This window comes from Eurypyga helias, unplaced genomic scaffold, assembly GCF_000690775.1.
Source record: "Eurypyga helias isolate BGI_N326 unplaced genomic scaffold, ASM69077v1 scaffold48784, whole genome shotgun sequence".
In the NCBI taxonomy this organism is placed as follows: domain Eukaryota; kingdom Metazoa; phylum Chordata; class Aves; order Eurypygiformes; family Eurypygidae; genus Eurypyga; species Eurypyga helias.
This window is the reverse complement of record NW_010245303.1, coordinates 1-14,828: the sequence shown is the minus strand read 5'-3', so window position 1 is coordinate 14,828 and position 14,828 is coordinate 1. Positions and strand designations below refer to the sequence as shown.

Here is a 14,828-nt window from a genome sequence, read left to right as displayed (position 1 = left end):
GAGCTGAGGAAAGGTTGTCCACTGGAGCTATGGAAGAAGTTTCAGCAATTTTTACCGTGTCCTGACATAGTTGATGAGAGTTGTAACATTTAACTGCCAAGTCTAAATATTGTATGTATACTCACTGTATTACTGTTGAGTCTGGCAACGTGGCTTCAAACAAGTAACCTCCTATTTTCTAACATACAGGATGCAGACACCCCTCCTTCCCACACACAGTTAACTTAAATGAGTCAGAGTGTAGTCACTTCTGCTTCTTGTCTTATTCAAGGGACGGATGTATACAATGGCGTTAATAGGCAGTTTTCTACTGGTATGTTTAATTTTACCATTTTCCTTTCTCAGGATATGATCTTCGTGGTGAGCTGGTGGGAAGACTGAGTCGTAAATCACCCCAATGGATGCGGACAGTGATGTTGCATTGGACATTTTAATCACAAACGTGGTGTGTGTTTTTAGAACAAGATGTCATTTAAACTTGAGGAAGATCGCATTAGAGGGAGCAAATGTGATATACAAGCGTGATGTCGGGGTAAGAGATTTAACATACCTCAGTTATCTGGTTTTTATGAATGTTCTTTAAGCTAAACATTCTTGTGTCTCATACCTGTGTGTGGTGGATAGAGAAAAACATAGTTTATTTCTGCCTTGAGAGGCATTTAGTCTGTTGTACACTGAGCGTACAATAAGGGGAGGGGGTAAATATTCTCTCACAGTACTGCAACTAGTGAGGTAAATATTGGGTGTAAGGTATACGATGTGACATCTTACGCCTCAGGGTAATAACATTGATGGTTTTGTCAAGAAAGTATTTCCTGATAAGGAGTCAGCAATGTGGGAGTCAGTGTAATAAGAAAAAAAAAATAGCACAATGCTCATGGCTTTCAGCTTTTTATTCAGAGAAAAATACCTTAATTTCATCTTTTATGTGAACACTGAATCATTGGCTGAGATATTCCACACTTATTTTGTTCTTCTCGGGAGCTAATTTTTTTGTTTTAATTACTGAGAGATGAAAGAACTGTTCAAGGCTGTCGGAAATAAAGGAAGTATTACTAGTGTAACAGTTCATTTGTCTAACAGTTGATTTCCCCCCCCTCCAGTATGAGATTGAACTACCACTAATTCTCAATCCTTGCACTTCTATTTTTCTTTTCAGAAAGTATTAATGAAGCTTAGGAAACCTAGGATTACGGCCACAATTTGGTCCTCAGGAAAAGTTATTTGCACAGGAGCCACAAGGTGGGTTCATGAAGATTCTTTCTCTGGCTGTAAATTCTTGTATATTTTAAAATATAACGTTGTAAACGAAGAAGATGGCAAGAGGCGGTACTTGACAGCTATAAGATTCACTCACACTGGATCACACGGAGATCCTTGCCAAGCTATGTATTTGGGAGGAAGTTTTCTGTGAGAAGTGTCTGCCTCAGCTGGAGTTGAAATCTTCACACCAGTTCAGCCTTCTGGGAGAGCAGCAGGGAGAGCTACTTTATGAAGAAAATCCTAGACACTTCATTTGAGAACTCTTTTTAAGAATTCTGTTTTTTAGCCAGAACTTGAAACTTGGGAAGGGATGACCTTTTTTGAGGGATGTCTCTTACTATTTCACAAAAGCCCACCTGAATTTAATCAAGTTACACAATGCTGAGGGACTGGAAAGAAGCAAAGGCCAACTCTCAGTTCAGATACATTTGAGATTCACAAAACCCTTAACAGCTGAGTTCCTTATGTCTGCACTGTGGAGTAATGATAGGTACAATAGCAAATCTGCATACTTTCTGTAAAGGATATCTGTCTCGGAATGGAAGATGATTGTTCAGGGTGTTAACTCCAGGCGATGTGTGATCACATTTGTCTCCTAAGAGTATTTAGTATAGTGTATGATCAAAATATATGTCCAACTTGAGCTGGAACTGAGTGCCAAGATGTTCTTCAAACAAGGCATAAAGAACTCCACCTAAATATACAGATAGTTAGAATGTAATACATAGAAGGCTGCCCGTATGATCGTGGTTCATGTGTTAGGTGATTTAACGGGTCATTTTGTGGGCTGAGTAGCTGTTGCGATATGTGTGCACACAAATATAGACTGTATTTCTGTTAATGCCAGATTCTTTTCTTTCTTCTTTATAGTGAAGAAGAAGCTAAATTTGGTGCCAGACGATTAGCTCGTAGTCTACAGAAACTAGGTTTTCAGGTAATGTTAATGAAAAAGGATTTGTATGACTCAGTGCTGGTAGTCCACTTTCTAAAGAGAAACAAAAACGAGGGAGCACAACAATTTAGCAGTAAGCATGTTTTCACTCAGATGCCCCTTTTGTTTCAGCATACATTTTCCAGATGCTGTTTAAGGAGAAGCTGGTTTATTTTGTGGATTTGAGTTTTGTTTGGCAGCTCAGAGTAGTGCTTCTTTGCTGGCTAATGAACAGCAACATTTGTTTAATGAATGAACCACCCACAGATGTTTCTTGGATAAAATTTACAATAACTTGAAAGATTTATGTGGAAGAAGTGCTAAATGAACGTGACTTTCCCTCATTTCTGATGGAATAGCAGATATCTGTCCGTTGTTGTTCAGGGCCCGTTTGAGCCTCTTGAATTGTGGGGGGAGAAGTTTCTGTGCTGTCAGGTTGCACAGTGGGAAATAAGCCAAACAAAATACTTAGGACATGAAAACCCTCTCTTTTTTTTCTGGGCCTGGGTTAACATCACCAGTCAAACCAGTTGCATTTCATAGTAAAGGTTGAAAAACAGCAACGTGAGTGACCTAAAAGGACACGTTTGAGTTCTCTAAAACTTCCTGGTAGTCAGTTGTGCTGTTTACCCACAGGTTCAGTTTATGGACAGGCAATTAAATAGACTCAGTGGCTGTCCTTTGGCACGAGGAGGCTACCTTTGGTTGTAGTACTTAAGGGCAGTGGTGCCAGGCTGTCCTGCTCATGCTGCAGCAGATGCGAGCAGAAGACAAGACACTTGCTGTTACAAATGCATACACTAGACCTAGCCTCTCCAAGCTGGAATGGAACCTTAGATCTGTGCTTCCAGGGTGGATGCACCGAGTTTATTATACAAATGAGCAGTTTAAGTGGAATATATTTTGCAGATTGCATTGGTAGTTTATAAGGATAAATTGCTTCTGCTGGTAGTACGCTTCTAAAAAGTTTTGACTGAGGGATGGTTATTTTAAATGTAGGCAATCTCAGAAAATGAATGAGAGTTTCTTCAGTGATACTGCCAACACTGACCTCTCAGCAGTGCGTTTGTTTAGGAATTGTCTGTTGGCTTTTTTTATTGTCATCTAAAATGGCTGTGGTAAAAATAACTGAAAGCTAGTATTTTGAGCTGGCTTTCAGAACGCAACAGAGCAGAAAAACTGCTTGCTGTACTGGTCACTGGAGATTTGAAACAAAACTATTTTCACCTTTTTTTTCTTAGCTTTAATAAAAGTGATGTTTAGAAACAAGGCATTATTGAAGTTTTCAAATTGCATAAAATTCTTGTGGTGGTGAAGTTTAAGCCTTTTCCCTGCTTATTTTGATGTTCCATGTGCTATTTAATTTCATTTACTGTCAGTTTGGAGGTGTTTAGTACAGCAATGTGAATTGTTTCTGTGTCTCATTCTTAAACCGTACTATTACCATGTAATACAACTGTGAAATATTTAGTTCAACAGATACTGTATTGTAGAAGTAAGTAGTTTGAGTGCAGTAAGTACTGTTATTTAGATTTAGAAAAGTATCAGTCACAAGGCTTTAGTTTTGAAATCCCATCACAATACTCTAATTAGTATTCTTCTGACTTTTTGCAGCCTATACATCTGCTTCCCTGCAAACTGAATTTCTAATGTCTGTCTTTCCTCTCTTTTGAAAAGGTAATTTTCACAGATTTTAAAGTTGTGAATGTTTTAGCAGTGTGCAACATGCCCTTTGAGATCAGATTGCCAGAATTTACGAAGAATAACAGACCTCACGCAAGGTACGGTAGGCCTTTAAAGAATTATAGTCTTGGTACACTTCTTAAGCTCTTCTTCTTCAGTTATAGATGATTTCTACCTTTTATTTTGTTTTCTAGTTATGAACCAGAACTTCATCCTGCCGTGTGTTACAGGATAAAAACTCTCAGAGCTACCTTACAGATTTTTTCCACGGGCAGTATCACAGTTACAGGTATTTTGATGTCAAAAATAAATATTTAACTTGCTGGGAATATTTAACTTCAGTGGGTTTAGGAGAGGAAGACTTCTAAAACACTCAAAAGATATATTGAAGGGATTTTGTTTCCCAGTGCTAGCACCTAGTTTATTTTTGAATAGAAGTGCCAGAAGAGTTGTAGAGAAAGTGGTGTTATTGGTAGGCTCAAAAATTACTTTGACTGAATGTACGTAGTCTGGCTTTTATAAAAACAAAAGTGAGATGGGACTTGAGAATGCAGCTATTGTTTATTTGAATAGTTGTGTTGGGTTTTTTTTCCCGTCTTCACAGCTGTGAACAACACTCCTATAGCATTAACATCCCTTTCACAAATACATGTTTACAAACTGAAGATTTATGGAAATGTGTAGGATAGCATAGCATTTTGTCATAACTGAAGCTGACCAGAACTTGCAGTTCTTTAGACTCCCGCTCTCTTCTGTTAAAGCTCATCTGAGAGAGAACCACCACCTGAGTCATAAGCATCAGTGATTCTTCCCATGTAATCAGACCTGCGTCTTGGAGGTGCCATGCCATGTTTTTTCCTCTCTTCCTAACTTCCATTTTCCATTCCTTGTTATGTTTGCTTATGAGGTGTCCACCACAGGTTTCCAGTTACGAGATCTCAGATATTTTAGAGAATACCTATTGAAATGATTTTTTTGCAGGAATCCCATCTTGTCGAGTTCATCTGCTGGTACCAGATCATTATCTTAATTCCTTTACAAATACCTAGGCTTTATGGGGAATGTTTCTCACAAGATTCCAGGAGAAGTACTTTTTAAAGAAGGCAAACTCCATCAAATTTGATAATTTTAAGATAGGGCTAAAATAGGGCTAAAAAGTATTTCAGGATTGCAGTGTGTGTTCTGAACAGAGCAACTGGTCTAGCCAAACCTAGAAACTGAATTTAAAATGAAAGAGTATCACTGCAGTAATAAGACGCTCAGCATGTCTTGTCAGCCTCCTAATGAGATTTAGCCTTTCTGTAGGATTATTATTATTATTACTACTCCATGTATGGGACAAAATCACTTTCATATTTCCAGAATCGTCCTTTCATATATGAAGGCAAATATGGTAAACACCAAACTTTTACTTCCTTCTGGTTTACTTATGCAATGAGTTTGAGATATTTCATACCTCTGTTGGTTTTGAAGGATTCTGTTTTGCCTAGGCCTTTCTTCTAGGGGGGAAAAAATAAATGTCCAATCTTATGCTTCTTGCTCTAAAAGTGTTTTAAATTACTCTTCAACCTTACTGTACTCCTTCTCAGGTGCATTCAGATGAGGTTCTTTTTGAGCATCTGTGTTTCTGTAGTACTAGTAGTTGTCATGCCACTAACTCAAAAGAATTTTGAGAGACATAATTAAAGACATAAAAAGCATGAAGATGGGGTTTTCTTAATGGGACAAGTTTGAAAAGATTTAGTGTTGCACTGAGAAAAGAAAATAAGAAGAACTGATATGTAATAGGAAGAAATAGTAATTTTTCTTCCTCCAAAATGAACAATGAGGGGGTGGGTTTGTGGGTTTTTGGGGGGGAAGAGGGAGGATGTGGGTTGCGTTGGTTTGGTTTTGGTTTTTTCCTTCTCTTACACTCCCCACGTGATGATCTGGTTTTTACATCTCTTCAAACCTACAGGGAGTAGCATTTCTTAAAATAATAATTTGCCTTCTCATACTCTTGCTTTCGGGAAGTCTTTCTCTAGAACTTGCATTTCTGTAATAGCAGGCAGATTTGAGGAAGGTGCAACATCTGACCGGAAGGCAGGTATTTTTCACCAGGCTTGTTTTAGGTGAGTTCTTAACTCAGCAAGTGTGGGACTACAGGAAGAATCCTATTCCATTCCATTTTCTTTCTGACTGAGCATGTAAATTAAAACAATATTTCCAGAATTAAGTAATTTATAACATAGGATTTTTTGAGAAACATTTCCAACAGTTGTCTCTACTTGGAAGCAACTTTTGAAGTCTAAAGTGAGGTAATGAGTTCACAGGCATCAAAGCATGTGAGAAATTGCTGTTTTCATTTGTCTTCATCACCAAACTTCTGCCCAGGATGAACAACTTCTGGCATCTTACTGCTTGCTTACTTGCAGTCTTAACATTGCATAAAATGGTCTAGTACCATGAGAAAGCATCTCTAGTTCATTCTTTTTCTTTCCCCAAATGCTCTTCGATCATGTTAGATAACCTTCAGTTGCTTCATCCTGAGACAATAACCATTCCCTGGTTTGCAGGTTTTGTCCCGAGGTTAGTGGTGGAGTTTTTTGTGAAATCCAGGCTAGAAAGTACCAGTCTGTAATTTTCAAACATGAAATAACCTTGCTTGAAACATACTTGGGTTAAGTCCAGTATTATTTAGCTGCAGGTTTTGTTGAAAGGCTTTTAAAAGCAGAGATGAAGTGGCTAGGCTTTGAGAGAAACACATTCCTGGGTGATTAGCAGAAGTGAAAGTATTTCTTCTACTCTGCCGCCTTCTCTGGGCTGACTGTTCAAGCCGGTAAATCGCGAAGCACCCAAGTTGTCAAGCAGTTAAATGACGGTATGATTTATGGGTCGTCTCGCCATTGACCAGGGGAGGACATCTTAGAGATTCCATGCTGGAGTCTTTTCTTGGAATTAAAAGCGATTGGAGGAAGACCTTCTTAAGTTGGAAGAAACAGGGGAGAAATGATGTTTGCCTACAGTATAAAATTGGGGTAGCTAAAAGTGTTATTTTTAAGGATAGTATTGTTTTAATTTCTGATTACCTGATTTTTCTCTTCCTATTGCTTTTTTTTTTTTTTACCGTGTCTCAGGGCCAAACGTAAAGGCTGTTGCCAGTGCTGTGGAGCAGATTTACCCATTTGTGTTCGAAAGCAGGAAATAGATTTTCTAATTTACCACTTGATGGTTAGGTTTCCTAACCAAGCACCTTTAAAGACTGCTACACATTGGACTAACCGCAAAACGGAAAACTGGACCAACTATAGCAGAGAAATAAAGACTTTTACTTGCTCATGGCCACAGTATAAACTCCAGTTCTTTTGGATTTTACTCTTAACAGTGCTGTATTGTAAAAACAGAAGTTTACAAGACATGAAATTGCTGCTTTTAAAAAGACATTCTATTTATTTTTGCAGTAATTTCTGTGTGTTCATAAGCAGAGCTGTCATGATGTGCACTACCTTTAAAACATTTTTTTTTTTTTTTTTAGTTTGAGCTTGTGTTTTATTTGTGAATAGTCTTTTACATTTTTGTATGCTGAATATTGGGCACCAAAGAAGCTGTAAAAGTTATCTTTTTCACCTGATGAATGTGCACAAATAAAAGTTTGGAAAATATTTCTCTTCATACCTGTTCTGTTATATTCCTTCCCCTTTTTCTATTACACTTAAAATTGTATAGTTGCAAATTAATTTGAAGCGATGTAAGAACAGTCTTTTGCCGATACCTTCTGTTTCTCTTTGTAGTATGTGTAAAACTTTGTGTGTGGGTTAGATTGAAATCTATAGTAGTTACGTATGTTTATCTGAGGATGAAATTTGGTTTGTTTCCAGTTCTCTTAACTACATGCCGGATTTCAAGTATTTTCTTGCCGTTACGTGAAGAGAAGACATTTCTAAATATAAAGGTCCGCAGCAAGTGTGTTCCTGTAGGTGATGAGGAAATCTTATCGATTAAAGGAGCTACTGTAGGAAAGCCAACTGCCTTGCCCACCTCCTGAATGCAGAAGGAAAGGAGTTACTACGTGAGCTTCGCTTTTTCAGGAAGGTGGTGGTGTGCTTCGACTCAAGAGGATGACTATGGTCACGCTAATCCAGCACCAGCCTGTTGCTGAATGATTAACACAGGCCTTTTCTACGCTCTTCTTACTGTATGATCTTTTCACACCAGGAGCTGCCAGCAAGCAACGAAGCTTGATTCTGGCGTGTGTTATTATTGGTATTAATCTTGGACTTGGAAGCCAGTAGATATTTCTCTCAATAAGTGCACATTTGAAGCAGGAGAGAGGTGAATGCTTAAAAGTAACTGCAAATGCTACTTTTAAAAAGATACAATAAATATGTATAAATGTACGTATGTCTTTTTTCCCTGTCTTGCTGAAGAGGTGATGCAGTACTGCTGTGGGGTGCTGCAGGTACTCTACAGTCTTCGTGGGTGCTAAAACTAGTGAACCCTCAGCTGTTGCTCTACCAGGCGTCACAGCTGCAGAAGAAAGGTGGAAGAGCATCCCAAAGAAGCAAGCGCCTAGCATCATGTACTTAATCGCTCTGAGGGGATGGCATAGAAGTTGGGTCTGCCTGTCGTGACTTCAGGCTGAGATTATGGGAAGGAAGGAATAGTAGTGCTCAGCCAAATGATTTGCCACAAGCATTAAGTGAGATACTCAAAAAAAGCCCTTTTAAGCTCAGTGTCGGTGAGAAAGAGGATTTAGAGCCGTGAAATTGCTCAGTCGAGTTCAGCAGTCACAGAGTTCGTGAGAAAGAGCAGGGAGAGGGATGCTTGCTAATCCGCAAGCTTCCCGGTCTGCAGAGAAGATAACGTGGACCTTGGTGCTCGTGACGCTAATGAGGATTTTGTGACAAGTCAGAGCGATGGACAAATCACCGTTAGGGAGCACTAGTGTATTGCAGTTTTCAGAAGGGCAAGCAGGAAGTATTTGAACGATTAACAAAATTGTAATGGGTCTTCCAGGAGCAAAGTGTAGTCCTAAACTGATGAATGAGGATTCGGCCATTGTAGCTACAATAGCTGTCTTATATTAGGCTTGCCTTTTTTGGGTCAAATTACAAAGCACTTGAATGCTGCAGGTGAAATTCTGGAGCATTTACGAAGCATATGCGTCTTCTAAATTTATCTATGGGGAAAGAGGAGCGTTTGGCTTTTTTTCTTAGCGCTGTCACGTCGTATGACATCTGCCTGCTAGAACAAAAGCGAGAGGTAATAATAAGCTACAACGTATTAAAATGGGAGCTGTTTCTTTTGAAGTGCTGCTCAGATCCACGCTGGCTGTTTTGAGGCCTTGGTAACGATCCGTAAGGTGGCCAAAAAGCACCGCTGCTGAACTGGCAGGGTAGTATGGGGAAGGAGAATAATAGGAAGTAAAAGATGCCTTGAAATGTGTGCTCACCTATTTTAGCTCCACAGGAGCTTCAAACTGTGACGAACAGGCTGTAAGCCCTCTGATGATGAAGGGCAGCGTGCGCTTGCGCTCGGGGGTATCGCTTTATTTCCCATTGCTGCTCTAAGTCAGTAGGTCCCTGCGTCAGCCTGGAGTAAACCTCGCTGTCACTTGCTGCCTTTATTTCTGCACGCACGCACCCACCCTCTTCCCCATCTCTGCGAGTTGGCCTTGCTTTGCTTCGCCATGTCGTGCTGCTTCCGCCTCGGCTCTTGCTGCCAGCTCCTGCAGCCCAGACGTGGACCTGGGTCAGACGGCGCGCTGGGCGGGCTAGCTCTCGCCTCCAGTGTTAGGAGCGCTGCTTTGGAGTAAATTTACCTGTCAGTCAATCCACTCTTACTCCGTGGCTGTGTTTTCTAGGGCGCTACTCATCTGTCCCTGGATTCTCCAGGTGGATCCCATGCAAAACTCCACGCAGTGCTCAGCTGTGGCATGAGTAGTGCCATAAAAAGTTTACTTCACGTTCCTTGAAGGGAAGAGTTGGTTCTATTTATGCAGCTTGCTAAGGGCTCCTTTTTGCAGTAGAATGGTAAGTGACTTCTGAGTTGTCATAGCCACTAGATCTATTCCTGCAGTTACTAGCTCTGTTTTATCGTTCTCTAAATTGCAGTTAGCGCTACCTGAGAAATTTGCACTTGATGCTTTCAGAATCATATCCTGCTTTTCTCAGACTCTCCTCATGGATTTGCGAAGCTCTGAATTCTAACCCAGTTTCTCCCAGTTTAGTATTGCCTTAAAATCTAATGACCATATTCTGTTCACTAATCCAGTGCGTTAATGAAGATACTGAACAATTTTAGATCTGGGACAATTTTTCTGCGGATTGCTTCAGAGATCCAGGGATGCGATTTGCAAGACCGTTTTTTCCCTTGTATTTTCATGGTCGATGAGGTGGTGACTGCCAGTTCTGTCTCATCAGATATGCAGGCATGGTTACAAAAAGAATGTACAATTAGGGCTATGTTTGTATGGCTAAGTCTATAGGACTACAGTTAAGACTATAGATATAATCATAGAATCACAGAACGGTTTGGGTTGGAAGGGACCTTAAAGACCATCTAGTTCCAACCCCCCTGCCATGGGCAGGGACACCTTCCACTAGACCAGGTTGCTCAAAGCCTCATCCAGCCTGGCCTTGAACACTGCCAGGGAGGGGGCATCGACAATGATTTAAATCATCCATAGTGATTTTAAAAGCCCTAGACTACAGCATCATCACCTTTTGGAGGTATCTGAAGCTATTAGGGTCTCCAGTTAAACCAGTGTTGTAACTATGCCTTCTTCTGAAAGATGGTATTTTTACTTATTTGTTTCTGCACTAAATAGTTGTGCATGTGGAACATGTAGAAGCGCTTGATATGAACCCAAAATATGTAGGGTTGGGAGACAATTTCTTTGGTATTTTCTGAGTTAAATTTATTTTTGTGAGAACACTCACAAAATGTATTTCAGCAGAGGTTTGTTTGGGAAGCTGCAATGCTGAGAAGGATATTGCAGAATCCCCTTTCACAGAATGCGATGTAATAGAAACTGTAAGCCTGGATCGCGTGGGCAAAGGTGTGCTATCTGGTGGCAGCTCAGAAAACAGTGCCAGCCAAAGCAAATAGGGATGCTGTTGGAAGTGGGGGTAATCCAATTCCTGGTAAGGTCACAGGTCAGGAAGTGGATGAATTTCCTTCAATAGAGTCTTAGTAAAAATACATTATATGACTTGATTTAATCTCAGGCACTTATTAGTGTAAGAATGATGTTGATAAGCTAACAGTGTGTTTGGAAGACTACCCAGAGTCACCTTAATAGTTCGTGTTTGGAAGCTGATTTAGGAGAACATACGGTACTGATAACCAAACTCCAGCCTAAACATGGAGAGATTTCAGTAGACATCAGTGCTACAAAACTGAGGAAGGTACTAACATGTATAAACCCAGAAAAAGGTGGGTTCCGGCTGTTTTAAGACAAGGTCATTTTATGAGTGTTCAGAACTGATAGTGGAATTTGTAGGTTTCATAGAAAGATAATGTCACTGTTGATCTAAAAAGAAAGCTTTACCGCATTAGCAGGTCCAACCTGCAACCGCTTGCTGGCACTTGAGAAGCTCTTCCAGATCCTTTGCTTTTCTTCAACAAATGCTTGGCAGGCTTCCAGGCTTGACAAATACTCATTAGGTAACCCATGGCACCGACCATCTATCCCATATTTTATTATGCTTTCTATTTCAGTAACAGAATGTGTTGTTTTTCTCTAGCAAGACGGCTAAGTTATTTTTCAAAACTATTCTTTGCTTGGGTTTACTATGGTAAAAAAAAAAAAAATTCAGGCCCACCACTCCCCCAAAAGAAAAAGACCACCAAAAAATCCACCAAATCTTCTAGGTGTTGGCTGTATTCTGCTTCTTGAATTCCTTACACCTCCAAGATACACGTGAAGATTTAAGGCAGAAAATTCAACCTTCTATGCATGAAACATTCATGCTTAAAAACTTCAGCTGCACCTTCCCCCCCACTGCCAGGGTCAATCTCTGACTTCACCTGCCCTTACATTTCGTGTGCCACCTTCATCCCTGGCTTCAAACCCAGCTGTCCAGCCCTTCCTGTTCCACATTGCCATGAAAGCTTTATGTGGCTGAGCTCTAAGGTTTTACATCGTCTTTGTCTGTAGCAGTTCATTCATGCTTAAAAACTTCAGCTGCACCTTCCCCCCCACTGCCAGGGTCAATCTCTGACTTCACCTGCCCTTACATTTCGTGTGCCACCTTCATCCCTGGCTTCAAACCCAGCTGTCCAGCCCTTCCTGTTCCACATTGCCATGAAAGCTTTATGTGGCTGAGCTCTAAGGTTTTACATCGTCTTTGTCTGTAGCAGTTATGGGAATATCCTTGCTGATTCTGCTGCAGTGTTACTGCTGAGGTTGGGAAACACAAGGAGACTCTTTGCCATGGGCTCTCTCCCATGCGGGGGCAGAGGGACCTCTTCTCCAAGCTGCTCGTGGCCCATATTGGCACTGTAGGCCTCAAAGTTCAAAGCAGGTCTTCAATTTTTATTGGAGAATTCAAAGAAATAGAGACCAAATTTTTCTGTGTCTGTGGAAAAGGTGCAAGCACTTCAGATCCAGGGTGGCATTTTAGCTTGGGAAGGGCACCTGCAGATTCCCCACAGGGAATAAGACCAAAAGGCCTTCAGGATTGCCCCTTCTGCTGGGGCCTTCGGTCACCTGTGTCTCAGGTGCACAACCCCACTGCTTGTCTGTGTGTCCTGGGCATGCTTGGTCTCTTGTTGCTTCTTACAGACTGCGTTGAAAGGGCTCACATGTGCCCTTATCAGAAAATTTTGCTTAAACTTTGGTATGCTGTGTATGCCAAATACTGTACCTTGCTGAGCCTCATGCATGCTATCATAAGCATTCTTAAAATCAGCCAGGGGTTGTGGCACCCATGAGATTATTGTGAGGACGGTTGGATTTGATGATCTTAAAGGTCTTTTCCAAACAAAACAATTCTATGATTCTATGACTGCTGGGTCTAGGATCAGGACAGAAAAAACAAGGCAGCCATAAGCAACCAGCTAGCCAGTGGTCGGTGGAAGATCTTCTTCCAGAGCGTCGCTTGGTTTAGATGACATGGCATCTGCATAGTTAGAAATACTGCATTGTGCCGACTACTTATCTGACCTTTGTACCAGAAGTCCAACAGGGTTTTTAAACTGGTTCCCTGAAAGCTTACGATGCAGGGAAGTTGTGGTACAGATTTGGCTGGTAGGACCCCCTCCTGAGGTAGCTAAATCTCCTGTGAGTTCTGGCAAATCATCTCCTTGGTTTCAGTAGTTTCTTTTTGGGTTTTTAACACACTGCCTGAATGGTTGTGTCCCTATAGATTTACCATGGCACTATCTAGAAGTGTGATAACGTGAGACTGTGATCAGAACTGATCCGCTCTGCTCAGAAGTAAAACTTTACCTAGGTCAGTAAGTTACTGTTCCTTCAGTGCAGGACACAGTCAGGTGGCTTTCATGCTATGAGACAGCAAATAAAGTGGGATCATGTGCTTAGTTCGAAGGAGTATCTGCACGCCAGCTGACAGTGTCAGTCTTGCTTCCTCAATTAAATGCTGGAGGAAATGCCGCTGTGTAGCTGCTGAGACAGCCAGCATGCGTTTAAAGAACCATTTCTTTATTTGCTAATAAATATTTATCTACCGATCATTCCAACAAAATCTCTTAACCTTCTGAAAAAAGAATGCCTAAGTTCTTTTATGGGAGCCACATAGATAACCATTTGTAGGGGCTTGCTGAGTATTTCAGGATACACTTGCTACGCAATTACCAAGTATTAGTGATGTAATTCACGATTTGCAGTGATTACAGTTTCTGAACTCCCTTTTTGCTGCCCTGTACCACACAATCCTTGCTCTCTGAATCCAAAAGTCAAAGTCTAGTGTGCCCTGTGTTGAGAAATTAAATTATTTTGGCATGAACCCTTGTGTCTCCAGCTTCCAACTTTCCCAGGACTGGGAAGCCAAAGAAATCCAACCTTTTGGCCCTTTGTGAGGCCACCCTCAACCTAGAGTAACTGATTATGCAAATGTCCCCCATTAAACAGTTTGACTATTTGATATCTGAGGAGTATTTCCTAGGCTACTGAATCGTGGTGCTCCCAGGAAACTTTATGGAAATTCCTCTTATAAGGTGAACATGCTCTGTACTACAGCTAGTTACGTGCTGATGGACAAGATTCTTTGTCAAGTCTTGTTAAGCTGAAGCCCAAGTTGGTCTGTGAGCAGTTCATACCCAGTTGTTCTACACTAACATCTTCCTTTATTCTCCACAGCTGTCTATTTTTGCTCCATAATGTTTTCTTCCCTAACGTATTGACAGAGAGTTGTTAACCCTTTTCATCCCTCTTTTGCTAGGCTAAGCAGACTTGTCCTTGGTGGTCTTCCCCCCTGAGACAGCCTCTACCTTCTCCTTGGCACCCAAGTCATTCTTTGCACCTCTTCCAGGTTGAACTCTTGTTGAATATGGATGACTAGACTTGTGCACAATTTTCCAGTTTCCATGTAGGAGGTGGGTAACCTCAGGGGAGGTGCGGGATCGCAGCTTGAAACAGACAGAGATGAGGGTTCCAGTGGAATATAAATGACAACAATCTTTAATGTTGGCTGTAAAGTGCCACTGAAAGAGCCTCTGCTATGACAAGAAAGAGATAATATCTGGTGTATAAGAAAGGTACCGTGTGTCCCATCACATCATGAGCATCGCAGAACTTCTGGGGTGTTTTTAATCAGTCTTTTGGTGAAGGCCGCTTCAATTGCCCTGGGTCTAGTAGAGCTGCTCCTTCTCTCTCTTGGCAAGTTCCACCGGCATTAGCTTCTCCCTGCGCTGGCTCACCCAGCACAAGGGGGTCTTCACGTATTTCCTGGAGAAGCAGAAACACCCCCCAGGTTTGCCATCGAGCAGAGCCGGCAGAGCGCTCCCC

At 41.1% G+C, this 14,828-nt stretch overlaps 1 protein-coding gene across 1 annotated transcript; it reads left to right on the top strand.

Moving 5' to 3' along the window:
* The first annotated feature begins 343 nt into the window (after positions 1 to 343).
* TBPL1 (TBP-like 1) lies at positions 344 to 7,528 on the top strand. The gene is made up of 6 exons (XM_010150005.1): positions 344 to 532; positions 1,160 to 1,242; positions 2,134 to 2,197; positions 3,872 to 3,975; positions 4,072 to 4,166; positions 6,994 to 7,528. Exons 1-6 carry the CDS (start codon positions 398 to 400, stop codon positions 7,062 to 7,064), a joined length of 552 nt encoding a protein of 183 aa, XP_010148307.1. The 5' UTR covers positions 344 to 397; the 3' UTR covers positions 7,065 to 7,528.
* Positions 7,529 to 14,828: the final 7,300 nt, after the last annotated feature.